The sequence below is a fragment of the Enhydra lutris genome, unplaced genomic scaffold, assembly GCF_002288905.1.
Source record: "Enhydra lutris kenyoni isolate GAN:26980312 unplaced genomic scaffold, ASM228890v2 scaffoldscaffold6, whole genome shotgun sequence".
NCBI classification, from domain to species: Eukaryota; Metazoa; Chordata; class Mammalia; order Carnivora; family Mustelidae; genus Enhydra; species Enhydra lutris.
Genome location: NW_019154090.1, coordinates 46,230,457 through 46,250,425, shown reverse-complemented (window position 1 = coordinate 46,250,425; position 19,969 = coordinate 46,230,457). Strand labels below are relative to the sequence as shown.

At 38.5% G+C, this 19,969-nt stretch overlaps 1 protein-coding gene across 3 annotated transcripts in view; it reads right to left on the bottom strand.

Moving 5' to 3' along the window:
• Window positions 1–19,969, bottom strand: part of LOC111141389 (5'-3' exoribonuclease 2) — a 92,966-nt gene that overhangs the window by 54,393 nt on the left and 18,604 nt on the right. For 2 of the 3 annotated variants that reach the window (XM_022493900.1, XM_022493897.1), the window contains exons 2-9: window positions 6,329–6,456; window positions 6,135–6,246; window positions 4,087–4,198; window positions 2,085–2,143; window positions 1,919–2,008; window positions 863–935; window positions 671–721; window positions 71–228 (exon numbers count right to left, since the gene is read on the bottom strand). In XM_022493900.1, the coding sequence (XP_022349608.1) occupies window positions 71–228; window positions 671–721; window positions 863–935; window positions 1,919–2,008; window positions 2,085–2,143; window positions 4,087–4,198; window positions 6,135–6,246; window positions 6,329–6,456 (783 nt within the window). Of the gene's footprint in view, window positions 1–70; window positions 229–670; window positions 722–862; window positions 936–1,918; window positions 2,009–2,084; window positions 2,144–4,086; window positions 4,199–4,724; window positions 4,729–6,134; window positions 6,247–6,328; window positions 6,457–19,969 lie in introns of those variants that run through there. The other variant, XM_022493898.1, reaches the window with a different exon arrangement.

Genomic DNA, 19,969 nt, shown 5'->3' with positions numbered 1-19,969 from the left:
ATTTTATCACAACAAAAAATAAAACAGAAAAAATTTGAATGTGAGGCAATTACCATTTCAAATTTCCTACCTTTCCCTTCTTTTCTCTTGGCAAACCTTCACAGTCTTTGACCTCATGCCCAAACTGATTACAAAGTCCACATGGTTTGGGTTTATTTGGTTTGAATTCTTCTCTAATGATGGTAAAGTTGGGTTCGTGTGTAGCAAGGCCGAGCATAATGAGATCAGCTACCAACCAACAAGGATAAAACAATGAACAGTGAACACTCTGAGAAGACCCTACCACAACCAATGATAAAGGACACCACTGTAACACAAGACACAACACAAAGAAAAGCCGAAACAAGCACATAAACAGAGGTGATAAAGCCAAAAAACCTAAAATTTTTTAGTTCTCAAGCAACAAGCTGTCCTCCAGACACATGGGCAACGAAAATCTTCCATCTTAAAGGTATGCAATATCAAAAGGTTGAAAAATATTTTTAAAATTTAAGATAAATGAACATAAATCACAGATTAAACTTAATACAAATTCCTTCTCAAACATAAAATGAGCAAGATATATTAGAATTTCCAAGAAACCAGGAATAATCCACTACTACACACCAAACCATCAATTAGTTATGGTTTAATCCAAGAGCATCAAATCAAATGGTAAGAAGAAACTTACCATCTGCTCCACATAAGCAATGATGAGTATTTGGGTCATGGTTAGGTTGGGCTAAAGACAGGAGAAAGATACATTATATTTATATAAATGTATTTTACAGCACAGGAATATCACATTCTATCATATATTTTCTATATAATGGCTTGGCTTTTTTAATAGAACATATAATAAATATTTGTAAGGGAATTTTACCTCTTTGTCTTCTAATATAATCCATGATTTTATGTTCTCCTTCACCAGGAGCACTAGCATCAGATAAAATAACCTATAAAAAAGTTTTTAACACTGTCAGTGCATCCCCAATTTTCTAGCACAAAAATCAATAAAACTGAATAGCTTAAATGAGGATAATTCCATTAAGAGAGTGTTATTAGAAATGTTTCATAAGGTACGTGTTAAACACCAAAATAGTTTCATTGGTTAATTTACTACAGGAATAGAAAAAAAATGAAACGTTTCAGTCAAATTTAGCTAGAAAAACTGATCACTTTCTAGTATACTCACTGCTACCCAAGGATATAGCCCCAAACTACATAAACCCTGGGAGTAATCAATAAAAAATACGCATTAAACATAATTTACCATATCTAGTTTATAGCAAAATAGGCCTTGAATTTATTTTTTATTTTTTAAAAGATCTTATTTATTTGAGTGAGAGAGTGGGCACACATGAGCAAGGGAAGGGGGAGGGGAGAAGCAAATTCCCCACCTAGCAGGGAGCCCAATAAGGGGCTTGATCTCAGGACCCCAAGATCATGACCTGAGCAGAAGGCAGATGCTTAACTGACTGAGCCATCCAGGTGCCCCAACAAGCTTTGAATTTAAAATTACATAAAAGTACAATAAAATTTTACTTAAACACGTAGGAGAACACAGCTATTCTTTAAAGGCAACCCCATGACTTTAATCTGGCTCTATTTCAATTTCTAACAGTAGAAATTTTCATTTAAAACTTGCTTTCCTATATATACATATTTATATGTAATATAAAATATTATATATGTATTTTTTTTAAAATCATGGGTCCTGTTTTATAGCTTCATAGTGATGGTAAGAGGATAAAATTGGCATTGAGAGAAAATTCAGCAGCCTAAAACTGGACCATGCAGGGCATCCCATCTCTAATAACCCTGGAAGTTTCTCTTTCTTCTGACAGTCAACTAGCATTTTATGGGGTATCAGTCATATCAAAGTACAACCTAAAATGATCACCCTTATCTTTTTGAAGTACCAAAATGTGAAACTTACTGTCAAGTTTTTCCACCCAGGGTCATTATTTAAACGATCAGCTATGTAATAGCGAAGGCATTTAGCAAGATTGTCCATGAACTCAGTTCCCTAAAATGATAGAAAGAAATAAATTAACCTACCATTTAGGAGTTAGCAATAGCTGGCAAAGTATGAGACTACTTACTGGTGTAATACAGTTGCTGTCAAATCTTTCTTTTATTTCTTCTGGAGGAAGAAAGCCACCTAGAGGAAAAAGAGGCAATGTTTTGTTCTCTCCATAAAAAGTCAGGTAAATTACTCAGTATTAAGCCAGAACAACAAAACAAGTCCAAATACAAAAGAAAGGGAAATACCGTCACCTAAGGAACAAATGTTCCCCCTCTGGGAAAGAAAATAAGATTCATGCTCTTAAATTTAATATAAGCTTTAACATGACCATCAAACAATATATGGTATACAAAAGATACTATAGTTACATAGAAATATGGAAATTATGATATTCTTCATAATGCCCTCTGCAGCAGAACACACAAACACACACACACAATTTAGGAGTTTTCTTTCGGATAGTAATTCCTGAGATAAAGGTACCTTAGAAAAACAAAATTAGAGTGCTGAGTTTTTTGTTTTTTAAAGATTTTTATTTATTTGAGACAGAGAGAGGGCATGCATGTGCGTGCTCACAAACGAGTGGAAGGAAAGGAAGAAGGCCAAGCAGACTCCCCCTTGACCAGGGAGCCCGACGTGGGGCTCAATCCCAGAACTCTAAGATCATGACCGGAGCCAAAGAAAGATGCACCGACTGAGCCACCCAGGTACCTGTAAACTACCAGTTTATTACAGCCTTATATGATAAGAAACAAAATCATCAGCTGTGATATAAAAGTCCTATTTGTCCTCTAGATCACTGATTAGCTTTTTTTTTTTTTTTTAAAGATTTTATTTATTTATTTGTCAGAGAGAGAGAGAGGGAGAGAGAGCAAGCACAGGCAGACAGAACGGCAGGCAGAGGCAGAGGGAGAAGCAGGCTCCCTGCTGAGCAAGGAGCCCGATGTGGGACTCGATCCCACGACACTGGGATCATGACCTGAGCCGAAGGCAGCTGCTTAACCAACTGAGCCACCCAGGCATCCCTGATTAGCTTTTTTAAAGACAAATATATTTCAAAACATCTACAAGAAAGAAGACCTCTTTAAAATCAAAGACTATCTTTTGTAAGTACAAACAGGCCTTAAGCATATTACGAGCTGCAGCTAAAGTAACTATACAGTCGCAGGCTTCTAGCAAATTAAAACAGAAAATGTATCCTAATTGTAGGCCTGAGTTGACTACACTATGGTATACTTTTACCTGCAAAGTACAATATCTTGAGCCAATAAATTGTTGCTTTTCTGGTCTATCGTACTGACCTTGTAACAAAACACCAAACAAATCACCCCGCCACTAAAACACCCCATCTCACAGACAGAAGTGTCTTAGGAGAGAACTGGTCCCATGGAGTATCTGGACTCCCTGACCTTCCGTCCCTCTGAGACTTCGTCAAGGTCCACCTATTTATCCAACAGGAATTTCAAGCTCTGGGGAACTGCAAAGATGATCACACCCCACCTTTCCCCCAAGTCAAGGGAACCCTGGGTACTTCACTGCCTTAGTGCCTGTTGCATTCTCCTCTATTGAAGTGTGCCTGACTTAAGTGAAAGCCTGTAAATATGGATCACGTCATCCTGGGCCTCCTTTTACAGACCTTTGAGTTCTAAGGGAAAGTAATAAGCAAGCTACCCAGACTGATTTAAGGAAAATGTTTACAGAATTGTAGCTTTCTAACAGCCCCCATTGAAAAGAAAAGTAAGAGGCACTCTTAATATATTCCTCCTTTACAGATACATCAAAGTTAGCTGAAGAGCTGCACTTGCCTTGAAAGGGGCTGCCAAACAGCTCTCCCTACCAGAATTCCCTCCTTTTATTCCTAGGTTTCCCTTTTACTACAGAGCTGGGAAAAGAAAAGCTAGTTAGTGGGAACGAAGGATTCTATTAACTACTTTTTGACAGTGAACATAAATTTTCCTTGGATATTCTAGATCCCAATTAAATTAAAACCATACCTACTATAACAGAAAGCTGACACCTCTCCCCCATTCTATATACATTTCTTTTAGAAGTCCAAGTTCAAGATGCACATTCTTTACCTTTTGCCAATATTTCTTCCCTGACTCGCTGCTTCTCCACTGCTGCTTCCATTCCTTCTTTTGATGCTCTAAACCTTCTGGAACGCTGCTGGTTCATTTTAGCACGCGGTGCCTAAAAACATTATTAGATAGTCATACTATACTATTCAAAATACATGTAACAAAATCTATCCATTATTTTCAATTAGGTGTTCTTATAAAAATAATACACTAAAATGGAAAAGTAATATACCTAATATCTAATATATCTAATAATCCTTTCATGACAGTAAATCCTGAGAACTTAAATTTGGATGAAGACCTTAAAAGCTGGCCTCAGTCATGTACGTGAGTGACATGTAAAATGGACAAACATCCTAACAAGCCACTTAATACTAAAGAGCCCACAATCCAAAGCCACTTCTACTGGGCTATGGTGCTTCAAGGCACCCAAGGGCAGCTCACTTTACTCAAACACCTAGCTAGCATAAAATGAACAGATACTAGCACAGAACCAGGATCAAGAAGACCTTATGTCCATGCCTAAAAGGAAGAATGGTCTCCAAACGAGATTCACCCTGTCCCATAAAAACTAAAGAAAACAACTTCTTAATCTGTAGGACCTCAAGGTACTTCTATATTGTATGTTCCACAATAACCACTCTGTCTCTACAAGAAAGCAAAGCAACTAGAAAGAGAACAAGGTTTTAACTGAAAATACTTTTGAATTACTCTGACCAAATATAATTTAAAATCACTGGATAAGCTTGAATGAAATGAACTGGACTCTAAGATTTTGAAATTCCTGAACTGAGTTTTGGGACTGGAAGGGATTCAAGCATCCTGTCTACATAAAATAAGTTATTTTAAATTCTCTTTTAAATAGTTCCTTTTCCTATAAAATAAGACCACCTAACCTAACTCTTTCAAGAACCATTTTCTTTGATCCACACATATATTTCAACAAAAACATGCTACGCACCTGAGCATACAAACAGACAGATAGACATACAGACGCTCATACAGGTATGCATACAGTTTATACTTGATCTAGCAGTAAGGGAACACTGGATGTAAAATGACAGATTTTCTTCAAGACCTTTCACTAATATGAATGGAAATAAGCACCAAAAAGATATTCCTGTTCCCTCTATTCTTCACTGCACTTCAACTGCAACTTACCAAGTTATCAAGTAACTAAGATTTTTCATTGTATAAAGAGAACCTCACAGAAAAATTAATCTTCTAGATTTTTAAAATCATTCCATTAGCCACTAGGATTACTAAATCTAAAAGAAAGATAATCTTGTTTGTGTATAGCTAAATAAATTTTAGGGTTATGATTTAATTTTCCTTGAATGCTGATATATAGTTTGCTGGTTATTTATAAGCTAAGCTAGTTGATATGGGACATATCACCCTAGGTCAGTAAGTTATTGCCCTCTTAAAGTATTCTGAGGACTAGTCATTGCCCATAGGAGAAAATCCAAACTCTTAAGCATGGCAATAAAGCCTTCTCAAGACATTGCTCTACTTCCCCTTCCAATCTAAAACACCTGTAATTGCTCAAATGTGTTAGTGTGGTCAAAGGCATGGGAAGTATATTTACGGGGCCCATTTGAGAAATCCAGAAGCTCTTCACTCTTCCTATCTATCCCACTGATCCCCCTCCACTGCCCACCAATCTCCCATCATTCTTTATGCTTCAAGAAATGGGACAAAAGTCACCTCCTATCTCTTAGCTCCCTTAGTAGCACTGATTTCCTCTTCCTTCAGTACTGTGCTGTATAGTACAGTATCTAATACCTTTAAAGCCCACGAGTAACTACCCTGCTCGTTTTAAGCCCTTCAAAAGAAAGGGCAGTCACCATTATCCCAGTATCTCACAATATTTGGCACAAAATAGGTACAAGAAATATCTAAATGCATGACTGAAGAATCAGGCTGCCTTTCTCAAGTTCACCACAGTCAACATTTTTCGTTATTTAGCTGACTTTCACTCTAGACACTCGGGAACACAGCAAAAACAAAAACAGAGGATTATAAGCTAACTTTTTCTTAGCACTTACCACTCCATCTATTGCCATGTATAGAAGTCGTCTTGGTCTTACAATATTGAAAAGTCTGTCAATGTACTCAAAAATTGCAACCATCATTTCGTCTTCATTTTTTGGTGCTGGTCTATAAGGACAAACAAACAACATAACAGAATACAATACTCCCCTGTAACTTCTGCTATCAGTGACAAAAATGGATTACATACTTGTCTTCAGGATGAGTACAGGGATGGATGATTCCATTCATATCCAAATACAGATTATCAAACTCCACATCATTTGGATTTGGTTTACTGGCATCAACAGGGATCTTTACACCATTGCATTCTTTTGGCTACGAGAAAAGTGACAATAATAGTTTGATTGTTCAAGTCTAAAATTAACATATCCTAGGCTCAGTATAAACCCGTTTCCCTTCTAACTGGAAGTAAAACAGTTTAAGCCATCTTTAAATTATAAGGTAAGAAATGATTTTACTCCTTAAAGCAAACTAATACAGATATTTGATCTGTGGAAAGTGGATAGTTTCCAACACAAGTTAATCTCAACTATGTGAAGGATATTTATCAAAATCTCAAACTGTTCAGTTGTCCAAGTGAGAAACTATGGGAGTCATCTTAGAATTCTTCTCTGCCCCCAACCCATTTATCAGTAAGTCCATCAATCTAACCTGAAAAAAAGGCCTCGCCACTTCATTTCCTCTCAGTCCCACTGCTATGACCATCACTGCATCATCACTTGCCTCAAAGACTGACCCTTACTAGCCTTCTGGCCTGCCACAGTATCATTTAGGCCAACCCCATCTCTTCTAAGTTCCTAGAAAACCCTCTTCCATCTCCTGCCTCTGCGTAGTTTCTCCTTCTGTCTTCCTGCCCACACCCACCTTCTGAAACCTTGCTGATTTTCCACAGTCTAGACTGAGATGAAACGTCATTCATTTTATAATTCTTCATACACATCCCTCAGAAAACTAACTGCTTCTCCTTCTGCATTTACTTACTTGAGAGAGAGAGAGAGAGAACGCATGCGTACAAGTAGGAGGAGGGGCAGGAGAGGGAGAAACAGACTGCCCACTAGCAGGGAGCCTGACATGGGCTCCATCCCAGGACGCTGGGATCATGACCTGAGCTGAAAGCAGGAACTTCATCGACTGAGCCACCCAGACACCCCTCAATTATATTTTTGTAATGAATATTACCTTTGTTTTTTCTTCCAGAGCTTCAGTGAATGATAAGAACATGAGACCAAATTTTTACTGTTAGTAAGTCATTAAAATAAAAAGTTCCCATAAAGCATATAAAAGCATCATTTGTAACAGTAAAACATTGTGAACTTAAAAGCCATCACGTCATCATGGATGAGCCTCAAAAACATTTTAAGTGAAAGCCAGTCACCAAAGACCACAGAAGACTCCATTTATATGAAAAATCCAGGATAGATAAATCTATAGAGATAGAAACAGATGAGTTTCAATCTGGGGGTGGGGGAGGAGAAAAGTAATAGGAAATGAATGCAAATGGGTGCAACATTTCTTTTGGGAGTGATAAAATGTTCTAAAATTAGGTAGTGGTAACAATTCTGTATACAAGCCACTGAATTGTACATTTTAAACAGGTGAATTTTACAGCATATAAATTACATTTCAGTAAGACTATTAAAAAAAATGGAAAGGCCAACTTAATTAGTGGGAAAAAGAGCCCACAGAATGGATTAATGTTAAACTGTGGATGTCCATATACCAGAATGTCAGACACAAGGGAGAGTCAAAGAAATAAAGGACAGTCACAAATATATTTATACTGAGCCAAAAAACAGACAAACAAAAAACAAAACCAAAATCCACCAAGCTTCAGAAGAATACAAACAGTACCATTTATAGAAAGTTCTAAAACAAAAAAATAATAACAGGTATTGTTCAGGGCTGAGTACAACATACACAGTGAAAGCATAAGAAGAAAAGCAAGGGAATGATTTTGAGACCCTGGTTGTTATCTCTGAGAGAGGGAAAGGAATGAGACTGCATTTTAATGTACATTTATAATTGGGAGAAAAGACAATCACAAAAGGGATTTAAGGAAGGAACAGAGCAGCAGCTTTCAGATACTGCTCTGTACACATATACTGTGTATCAGGAAAAAGGGCCTGATCAGAATGAATAGGATAAAATGGTAAGGAAAGTAAGAGGTCAATTTTGATGGTGTCTATTTCAATAGAGGACAACCTGATAAACTCTCCCTCAAAAAACAAAAACAAACTCTACAAAGGCAGTCAGCTATCAACCTCTCCATCTAGCCTCTACACTCCAAAGTCCACACATTCCTTTCTCTGCATCAAGCCAGACACCACTCTCAGGTGAATCAAGACTCACCGTCTTTATGCTCCCCAGGAAATCAGGTTAAAAATACTTTAGACTTGGCCATATGATCTCAGTTGCAACAACTCATATCTGCTTTTACAGAGTGAAAGCAGCCATAAACAATATGGCTATGAATGTGCTCCAATTTAACTGTGTGTACAAAAACAGGAGGCCATTGGCTTGCTAACAGCCTCTGCCCTTGGTCCGTAGTACACCACTAGGCATACTGCAGCTCCTCAATGAATGCTGAGTATATAGCTGCATGAGAAGTTCTATTTATACTACCTAGAAAATGAAGCATGTTTCGGGGAAGCAGGGGAGGAGGGGCAGGTGGGAGGGAGGCATTAATTTTGGGAAAAAAAAGAGGGCATTCCAGGAATTTCCAGTAAGAAGACTGTGAATACATTTTCCTCTCAGAATTACTGCAGATATATTCAACATGCTAATTACATGAATTCAGAGTTTCTTCAAGAGAAGACTTTGATGCTCAACAAAGGAATTCACTCCTTAAAAGCCTTGCCAAATACAATGCCAATGTGTCTCTTGCTGGTTAAAGAGAGATCTTAATCAAAGGGCAGATAAAAGGAGCCACTCTGAACCCCAAAATCAATTCATTTCAAATACATTTTCATTATCTTTTGGGTTTTCCAAATGATAGACGGAGCATACACTGCAGCCTTCCCTTCTAACCCAAGACCATGAGACTAACAACAAACAAACATCCACAACTCAGAATCTGTGACAGAAAACCAGAGTTCTCTGTGGCTGAAAACTTGTGAGGGATATCTGAAATGTGGAAAACAAGAACATCTGACAGCCTAAAACATGCAGACAGGAGCTTTCCTGCCAAGAAGTGGGTAAACACAAGAGGTCTCCAGACCCAGAGAGGGACTCAAGGGACAGCTTCTGGATAATCCATCAGCACCAGCAGCACTAACAGCCAGGAGAGTCAGTCCCCTGCATTCTCCCCCTTCCTTACCACTCAGGCCCCACAGGGACCAAGCAAGATGGGCGCTTGAGGAGGAAAGGCAGTGCAGTACCCAGGCTGACTGACTTGTCCCAGAGGAACGAGTACTCCTACCCAGAAGGCTGGCAGTTCTTGCCTAGCAAGAAGCCTTCTCCTTTTCATGGAAAAAAGGGTATATATATCCCAAATAGGCAGTTTGAGAAATCATCCTATTTGTTTGATAAAGATCCCAAGCAATCAAGGTAAAGAAAATATTTTAAAAAGTAAAGATAGTACAAAGACACGAATAGTGAGTATGTATAAAAAGATACTCCACAGGGGCACCTGGGTGGCTCAGTCCTTAAGTGTCTGCCTTGATTCCGCTCAGGTCATGATCCCATGGCCCTGGAATCCAGCCCTGCATCAGGCTCCCTGCTACGAGGAAGGCCCACTTCTCCCTCTCCCACTTCTGCTTGTGTTGCCTCTCTCACTGTGTCTCTGCCAAAAAATAATAAAACCTTTAAAAAAAAAAAAAAAAGATACTCCACAGGTTTTAACATAAACCACTCAAAATTAATTTCACACCAACTTACTGTTCTACTTAACCTTACAAGGCTTTCTGGCTCCTCAAACATGAGGCAGAAACCCCTACTTTTAGTAATAGCTAAGTAGATGCAGTTCTGCTTAAGCCTGCCTAATATTTAACAGCAGCATTAGAAAAATCATGAATCCTAGCTGAGGTTCCACTATAAATAAAGTTCCCACTGTTGAAGTCAGATACCAAACTACAGAACTCAGTTTTAGATTCCCTTAGTTAGATTTCCCCAGCCAGCTAGTTTGAGAAGAGAACCAGGGAATAAGACAGCTGGGAGGAACCTTCCTTTGGTTGGAACAAATACCCCATATTAACCTCAGGAAGTAATCCCTGGAAAGAACCAGTATGACTGGATTGTCTATAGAGGAACTTATGCCCCAGGGCACTAGTGAAAACAACAGAGCAAAGGGCCAAAATTAGTGGAGTTGAACGGCTGGGTGTGATCAGAGAAAGTGGGAGAGAGCCCCCTACCTGTACCACACAGGTCATCCCAGGGTGGCTATGGGCAGGCCCCAAACTATACCTCCCTGTGGAGGTATCTGATCTTTCAAAGCCATGTAACACAGTGAGAAAGAAACGTAGTTCACTACAACAATCTAACCAGGAAGTAAACTAGGAACACATAACAAGCCCTGGAATAGGGCAGGGAGGGGGCACCAGTACCCGGAAGTGCTACAGTATATTATCTAAAATGTCCTGTTTGCATCAAAAATCTACTAGATATGCAGAAAAACAGAAAAGAATAAACCACAGACCAGAAAAAGACAAGCAACAAAAACCACCTGTATATCCAGATTTCATAATGAACAGAAAAGATTTTAAAGTAGTTATTATAAAAGTATGCCTAAGGAAAAAAAGGTAGGATTACAATCTGTTTCAAATAGAGAATGTTAACAAAAATATAAATTAAAAATAAAAACACTGTAATTCTGGAGTTGCAAAGTACAATAACTTTAAAAACTCACCTGAGACACCCAACAGATTTGAACAAGCAAAAGAATTAGAAAACTCAGATAGATAATAGACATTACACAAACCAAAGAGCAGAAGAGGAAAAAAAAGAAAAAGAAAAAGGAAAGAAAACCTGAGAGGAATATGGGACACAATGAAATCATGAACACACATGTAAACGGAGTACCTACTAGGAGACAGGAGGAACAGAAAAAATATTCAAGAAAATGATAACCAAAAAACTTCCCAAATGTATTGAAAAACAATAGCCTGAACATGCAAGAAGCTCCAAGAGCTCCACGTAAGATAAACATAAAGCGAACCACAGATGGACACATAAGAGTAAAAATGCTGAAGATGGAAGATAATGAGAAACCTTTAAAAGAACCCACAGAATGAGTCACTTACAAGGGAACTGCACTGAGATTAGCAGCTGGCTCCTAGCAGAAATAACAGAATCAGGAGAGGGCAATGGGATAACATAAAGTGCAGAATGCAAAACCTGTTAGCCAAAAGTCTTAAACCAAGGAAAGTTATGCTCAGAAATGAAAGTGAAGGGGCTGGCTGGGTCAGTCCTTAGAGCATTCGACTCTCAATCTCAGGTTAAGAGTTCAAGCCCCAAGGGACGCCTGGGTGGCTCAGTTGGTTAAGCAGCTGCCTTCGGCTCAGGTCATGATCCCAGTGTCCTGGGATCGAGTCCCACATCAGGCTCCTTGCTCGTCAGGGAGCCTGCTTCTCCCTCTGCCTCTGCCTGCCATTCTGTCTGCCTGTGCTCGCTCTCTCTCTGACAAATAAATAAATAAAATCTTTAAAAAAAAAAAAAAAAAAAAAGTTTAAAAGAGTTCAAGCCCCATGCTGGGTGCAGAGCCTACTTAGAATTAAAACAAAACAACAACAACAAAAACTAAGGTGAAAAAAAGACTGCCAGATAAACAAAAATTGAGAGAATTTGTTGATAGCAAAACCAACTTAAGAAAATACTAAAGAAAGTTCTTTAGGCTGAAGTAAACACAATAAAGGTAAATACGCATATCTTTAATCCTTTCTTAACTGATTTAAAAAGCAATTGGATTAAATGATACTATATAATGTGCTGTGGCTTCTAACACAATGTAATGTAAGTGCAATGTATTTCCCAGTAATAGCACAAATGGAGATGGAGTGGGAGCAAAGATGCCATGGGCTAAGAAAGTTCTTGTAAATAGTATAGTCATAATTATAATAATGCACTGCTGGGTTTGTAGCATTAATAAGTCCAATATGTATAACGGCAATACCACAGAAAAGGGAAAGTGGGAATCTAGCTATGTAGCAGTAAAGGTGCTATAAATTACTGGAATTAAACTACTATAAATCTAAAGGTGATAAGATATACAACTGACCCTTGAACAACATGGGTTTGAACTGCGCAGGTCCACTTATACAAGGACCTTTAAGAGTGGAGAGCAAAAGCTGTAAAACATTTATTTACAAATGCCCACCCCAGTCTTCATGGGACCAAACTGAAGGTGACCTGCTGCCCTCTGAGTAGCGGAAGAGGCCAGCTAAGCCTGTCAGTAGCCCTCAGAGAGCCCCAGGACCAGGTAGGGCTGCAGGTCACCACATGTGTTGATGGGGTGGCTGTACTGAGTGCCCAGGGCTGGCAGGCAAGAGGTCAGACCCAAGCTGAGGAATCCACTCAAAGGGCAGGCACGATATTGCACAGGCAGCAGTCTTGTACCTCAGGCCCCTCTTGCATCAGGCATAAACTCCTCCCCACAGCTGTGCCCCACCCCTGTGGCCTCCCAGAAGTCAGTACACTTGCATATGGCCACAGCTGTGGATGGCCACAGGCTGGTGGTACACCTCCAAGCAGATGGGGCAGCTTTTCTGGGCTTCCAGAGCATTGCTGCTGCTTGTAGGCCTGCCTGGTGGTTGCTGCTCCTGAGCCTAGCCCACCAGGTTGCAGAACATCAGCTTCTGTGGGCCAGGCCCACTTATATGCAGGTTTTTTTTCAGGAAATATAGGTATGCTACTATAAATGTATTTTTTCCTTCCTTATGATTTTTCTATTAACATTTCTTTTTTTTTAAAGATTTTATTTATTTATTTGACAGAGAGAGAGAGAGATCACAAGCAGGCTCCCTGCTGAGCAGAGAGCCCTATGTGGGGCTCAATCCCAGGACCTTGGGATAATGACCTGAGCTGAAGGCAGAGGCTTTAACCCACTGAGCCACCCAAGTACCCCTCTCTTAACATTTCTTTCCTCTGGCTTACTTTACTGGAAGAATACAGTATATAATACAGACACAAACTATGCATTCATTGACTATTTATGTTATCAGTAAAGCTTCCAGTCAAGAGTAGGCTATTAGCAATTAAGTTTTGGGGATTCAAAAGTTTATAGGAAGATTTTTCAACTATGTGGGGCCAGTAACCCTAACCCTCATGCTGCTCAAGAGTTAATGGTATTTGGCAAACCCTAGAGCAACCACTTAAAAAAAACTCAAAAAAATATAGTGAAAAAAAGGTAAGTAATGAAAGTTAAGTTTTACATTATAAAATACATATGGAAAACAGAAAGTAAAACAATAGATATAAATCCAACTACATCAGTAACATTAGATGTAAATGGATTAAAGAATCCAATCAAAAGTGAGAAACTATCAGACCGGATTTTAAAAAAAGATCCAATTATATGTTATTTATAGGTACAAGTGCTTACAGGAGACACACTTGTGACTCACAGATAGAAAATGAAAGTAAATGGATAGGAACACCATGCAACAGCAACCATAAGAAAGCTACAATTGTCATAGCAGTATCAGACAAAATACACTTAAAAAAAAAAGTTACCAGAAATGGTATTTCATAATGATAAGAGGATCAATACATCAATAATTATAACAATTAAAAAAATACATGCTCAGAGTATACATGCTCAGAGTAACAGAGCATCAAAATACATGAAGCTTTCCAAAGCCAGTGCAAGAAAGGAAACAACAGAACAGAACAATAAATCTAGGAGCTGGTTCTTTGAAAAGATAAACAAAAGAGATAAACTGTTAGCCAGACTCACCAAGAAAAAAAGAAAGAACTCAAAATCTGAAATGAAAAAAGAAAAATAACCAACATCACACAAAGGATTATAAGAGAATAGTGAAAAATTATATCCTGACAAACTGCAGAGCCTAGAAATTGGTAAATTCCTAGAAACATATAAACTACCCAAGCTGAATCAGAAAGAAATAGAAAATTTGAACAGACTGGTTACTAGCAATGAAACTGTATCACTAGGGATGCCTGAGTGGCTCAGCAGGATTAGTGTCTGATCCTTACTTGCTGGCTCAGGTCATGATCTCAGGGTTGTGAGACTGAGGCCAGAGAGACTCTAGGATGGGTCTGGAGTCTGCTTAAGATTCTCTCTCTCCCCCTCTGCAGTCCCCTCCCATTCCCATACTTAAAGAAGAGTTAATACCCATTCCTCTCAAACTATTCCAAAAAAAAGAGGAAGGAAAGCTCCCAAATTTATTCCAGGACGCCAGCATTACCCTGATATCAAAAGCAAATAAAAACTCTACCAAAAAATAAAACTATAGGCCAATATCTCTGGGGAACATAGAAGCAAATACCCCCCAACAAAATATTAGCACACCAAACGAACAATACATTAAAAAAAAAAATCATTCACCATGATCAAATGGGATTTATTCCAGAGATTCAAGGATTCAAATGTGATTCAATATTCATAAATGAATCAATATGATTATATCACATTAACAAGAAAAAAGAAGATATAAACCATACAATCATTTCAATAGATGCAGAAAAAGCAATTGATAAAGTATAACATTTACTGGTGACTTAAAAAAAAAAAAAACAAAAAACAAAAAACAAAACCACTCAATAAAGCAGATTTAGAGCACACCTCCACGTAATAAAGACCATGTGGGGGTGCCTGGGTCACTCAGTGGGTTGAGCATCTGACTCTTGATTTCAGTTCAGGTCATCTCAGGGTCTTGAGATCAAGTCTTGCATTGGGCTCTATGCACAGTATGGAGCCTGCTTGGGATTCTCTCTCTCCCCCCACTGGCCCTGCCCTGCTCAAATAAATAAATTTAAAAAAAAATAAAAAATAAAGACCATATATGAAAAACCCACAGTCAACATCATCCTCATTGATGAAAACCTGAAAGCTTTTCTTCTAAGATCAGGAAAGAGGAGGATGTCTACTCTCACCACTTTTATTCAACATGATACTGGAAGTCCTAGCCACAACAATCACACAAGAAAAAGAAATGAAAGGCACCCACACTGGTAAAGAAGAAGTAAATCTATTACTGTTTGCAGATCATATATTATACACAGAAAACCCTAAAGTCTCCACCAAAAAACTACTAGAACTGATAAATTCAGTAAAGTCACGGGACACAAAATTAATATACAAAAATCCACTGTATCTTATGCATGAATAATGAAGTAGCAGAAAGAGAAATTTAAAAACTCATTTATAGTTGCACCCAAAATAATAAAATCCCTAAGAATAAACATAACCAAGAAGGTTTAAGGCCTGTGCTCTAAAAACTATAAAGTACTGATGAAAGAAACTGAAAATGACACAGATATTCCATACTCAGGGACTGAGAAAACCAATACTGTTAAAATGTCCACACTATCCAAAGCAATCTACAGATTTAATGCAATCCCTATCCAAATACCAATAACACTGGTCACAGAGCTAGACCAAATAATGCTAAAGTATGTAAGGGATCACAAAAGACCCCAAATAGTCAAAGCAATTTTGAAATAAAGGTACAAAACTTCAGGTATCATAATCCCAGATTACAAGATGTACTACACCAAGCTGTAGTAATCAAAACAGTATGGTACTAGCACAAAGAAGAAGAGGCACAGATCAGTGGAACAGAATAGAGAGCCCTGAAATAAACCAATGCATAGATGGTCAATTAATCTATGACAAAGAAGGCAAGAATATACAATGGGGAAAAGACAGTCTCTTCAACAAATGGTGCTGGGAAAACTGGACACCTGCAAGCAAAAAATGCAACTAGACCACTTTCTTACACCATGCACAAAAATAAACTCAAAATGGATTAACAAATGGTCTAAATGTGAGATCTGAAACCATGGAACTTCTAGGAGAAAACACTTCCAATAATTCTCTGACACTGGCCATAGAAATAGTTTTCTAGATATGTCCCCTCAGGCCAGGAAAACAAAAACAAAACAAAATTGCTGGGACTATACAAAAATGAATGCACAGTGAAGGAAACCATCAACAAAACAAAAAGACAACCTAACAAAACAAAAAGACAACCTAGCAAAACAGAAGACATCTGCTAATGAGATGTCCTATAAGGGGTTATTATCCAAAACATATAAAGAACTTATACACCACCACCAAACCCCCCCCCCCCCAAAATAATCCAATTTTAAAAGAGGCAAAGGCCAGGGGTGCCTGGGTGGCTCAGTGGGTTGAGCCTCTGCCTTCGGCTCGGGTCGTGGTCTCGGGGTCCTGGGATCAAGCCCCGCATCAGGCTCTCTGCTCAGCGGGGGGTCTGCTTCCCCCTCTTTCTCTGCCTGCCTCTCTGCCTACTTGTGATGTCTGTCAAATGAATAAATAAAAGTCTTAAAAAAAAAAATAGGCAAAGGCCCTGCAAAGACATTTTTCCAAAGAAGACATACAAATGGCCAACACAGGAAAAGATGCTCAACACCACTAATTATCAGAAAAATGCAAATCAAAACCAAAAGATATTTCATATCTGTCAGAATGGCTAAAATCAACACAAGAAATAACAAGTGTTGGCAAGGATGTGGAATAAAAGAAACTCTTCTGTACTGCTGGTAAGAATGCAAATTGGTGCAGCCACTGTGGAAAGCAAGCTGGAAGTTCTTCGAAAAATTACAAACAGAATTACCATATAATCCAGTTAATTCCACTACTGAGTATTTACCAGAAGAAAACAGAAATGCTAATTTTAAAAGACACATGCACCCCTATGTTTACTGCATTATTTACCACAGCTAACACATGGAAATGACCCAAGTGTCCATCCACAAATGAATGGATAAAGAAATTGTGATACACACATACACACACACACACAATGGGATATCACTCAGCCATTAAAAATGAGATCTTGCTATTTGCAACAACATGATAGACCTGCAGGATATAATGCAAAGTGAAATCAGTTAAATAGTGAAAGACAAGTACCATATTTCACTTGTACGTGGAGTACTAGAAACAAAACAAAAAACAAAGACAAAAAGACCATCAAGAAACAGACTCATATAAGAAAACAAACTCATGGTGGCCGGAGGGGAGATGTGGTAAGGGAATGGGTAAAACATAAATGGGATTTATAATGCATTTTTCCTGATGTGCACTGAGTAATGTATACAATTCTTGAATCATACTGTACATGCAAAACTAACAATGCGTACATCTAAATATCAGTGTGCTAATTACACTTGAATTAAACAAGAGCTATTATAAAAAACTTTTTAAAACACAATTCTTTTAATAAATGACAAAAGTGAAAAAATAGACAATTCAACAGTAATAGCCTGCTTCCCCTGCCCCTCCTGCCTCTGCCTACTTGTGATCTCTGTCAAATAAATAATTAAAATCTTAAAAAAAAAATAAGGAAACAGATGACGTGAACAACACTATTCCTTTTCATTTAACTAACATGGAACGTTTTATTTGCTTCAAGGGTACAGGTCTGTAAATGATCATTCTTACACAACTCTACTTACATAACGTACTCTCCCCAGTGTCTATAATCCAATTACCATATCTCTCCCTCCCCACCCCCCAGCAACCCTCAGTTTGTTTCCTGAGATTAAGAGTCTCTTACAGTTTGTCTCCCTCCCTGGTCCCATCTTTTCATTTTTTCCCTCCCTTCCACCCACGACCCCCCCGCCCTGCCTCTCAAATTCTTCATATCAGAGAGATCATATAATAATTGTCTTTGACTTATTTCACTTAGCATAATACCCTCTAGTTCCAACCACATCGTTGCAAATGGCAAGATTACGTTTTTTGATGGCTGCATAGTATTCCTGTGTGTGTGTGTGTGTGTGTGTGTGTGTGTGTGTGTGTGTACACATACATACATGCATACACCCCACATCTTCTTTATCTATTTATCTGTTGATGGACATCTAGGTTCTTTCCATAGTTTGGCTATTGTGGACATTGCTCCTGTAAACATTGGGGTGCACATGCCCCTTCAAATCACTACGTATCTTTAGGGTAAATACCTAGTAGTGTGATTGCTGGGTCATAGGGTAGCTCTATCTTTGACTTTTTGAGGAACCCCCATACTGTTTTCCAGAGTGGCTGCACCAGCTTGCATTCCCACCAACAGTGGAGGAGGGTTCCCCTTTTTCTGAATCCTCGCCAACACCTGTCATTTGCTGACTGGTTAATTTTTGCCATTCCAACTGACGTGAGGTTGTATCTCACTGTGATTTTGATTTGTATTTCCCTGATGCCGAGTGATGTGGAGCACTTTTTCATGTGTCTGTTGGCCATCTGGATGTCTTCTTTGCAGAAATGTCTGTTCATATCTTCTGCCCATTTCTTAATTAGATTCTTTGTTCTTTGGGTGTTGAGCTTGGTAAGTTCTTTACAGATTTTGGATACTAGCCCTTTATCTGATATGTCATTTGTAAATATCTTCTCCCATTCTCTCTGTTGTCTTTTGGTTTTGTTGACTGTTTCCTTTAATTTGCAAAAGCTTTTTATCTTGATGAAGTCCCAACAGGTCATTTTTGCCCTTGCTTCCATTGCCTTTGGTGATGCTTCTAGGAAGAAGTTGCTGTGGCTGTCAAAGAGGTTGCTGCCTGTGTTCTCCTCAAGGATTTTGATGGATTCCTATCTCACATTGAGGTTCTTCATCCATTTTGAGTCTATTTTTGTGTGTGATCTAAGGAAATGGTCCAATTTCATTCTTCTGCACTTGGCTGCCCAATTTTCTCAACACCATTTGTTGAAGAGAACTGTCTTTTTTTCCATTGGACATTCTTTCCTGCTTTGTCGAAAATTAGTTGACCGTAGAGTTGAGGGTCCATTTCTGGGCTCTCTATTCTGTCCATTGATCTATGTGTCTGTTTTTGTGCTAGTACCATACTGTCTTGATGATGACAGCTTTGTAAGACAGCTTGAAGTCTGGAATTGTGATGCTGCCAACTTTGGTTTTCTTTTCCAACATTCCTCTGCCTATTCGGGGTCTTTTCTGATTCCATATAAATTTTAGGATTACTTGTTCCATTTCTTTGAAAACACTGATGGTATTTTGATAGGGATTCCGTTAAGTGTGTAGATTGCTCTAGATAACATAGACATTTTCGCAAATATTTCACAATATTTGTTCTTCCAATCCATAAGCATGGAACGTTTCTCCATTTTTTTGTGTCTTCCTCAATTTCTTTCATGAATACTTCATAGTTTTCTGAGTACAGATTCTTTGCCTCTTTGGTTAAGTAGGTTTATTCCTAGGTATCTTATGGTTTTGAGTACAATTATAAATGGGATCAACTCTTTAATTTCTCTTTCTTCTATCTTGCTGTTGGTGTATAGAAATGCAACTGATTTCTGTGCATTGATTTTTATATCCTGACACTTCTCTGAATTCCTGAATGAGATCTAGCAGTTTTGGAGTGGAGTCTTTTGGGTTTTCCACATAAAGTATCATATCATCTTCAAAGAGTGGGCATTTGACTTCTTCTTTGCCAATTCGGATGCCTTTTATTTCGTTTTGTTATCTGACTGCTGAGACTAGGACTCCTAGTACTATGTTGAATAGTAGTGGTGACAGTGGACATCCCTGCCATGTTCCTGACCTTAGGGGAAAACCTCTCAGTTTTTCCCCATTGAGAATGATATTTGCTGTGGGTTTTCACAGATGGCTCCTAAGATACTGAGGTATGCACCCTCTAACCCTACACTGTGAAGAGTTTTGATCAAGAAAGGGTGCTGTACCTT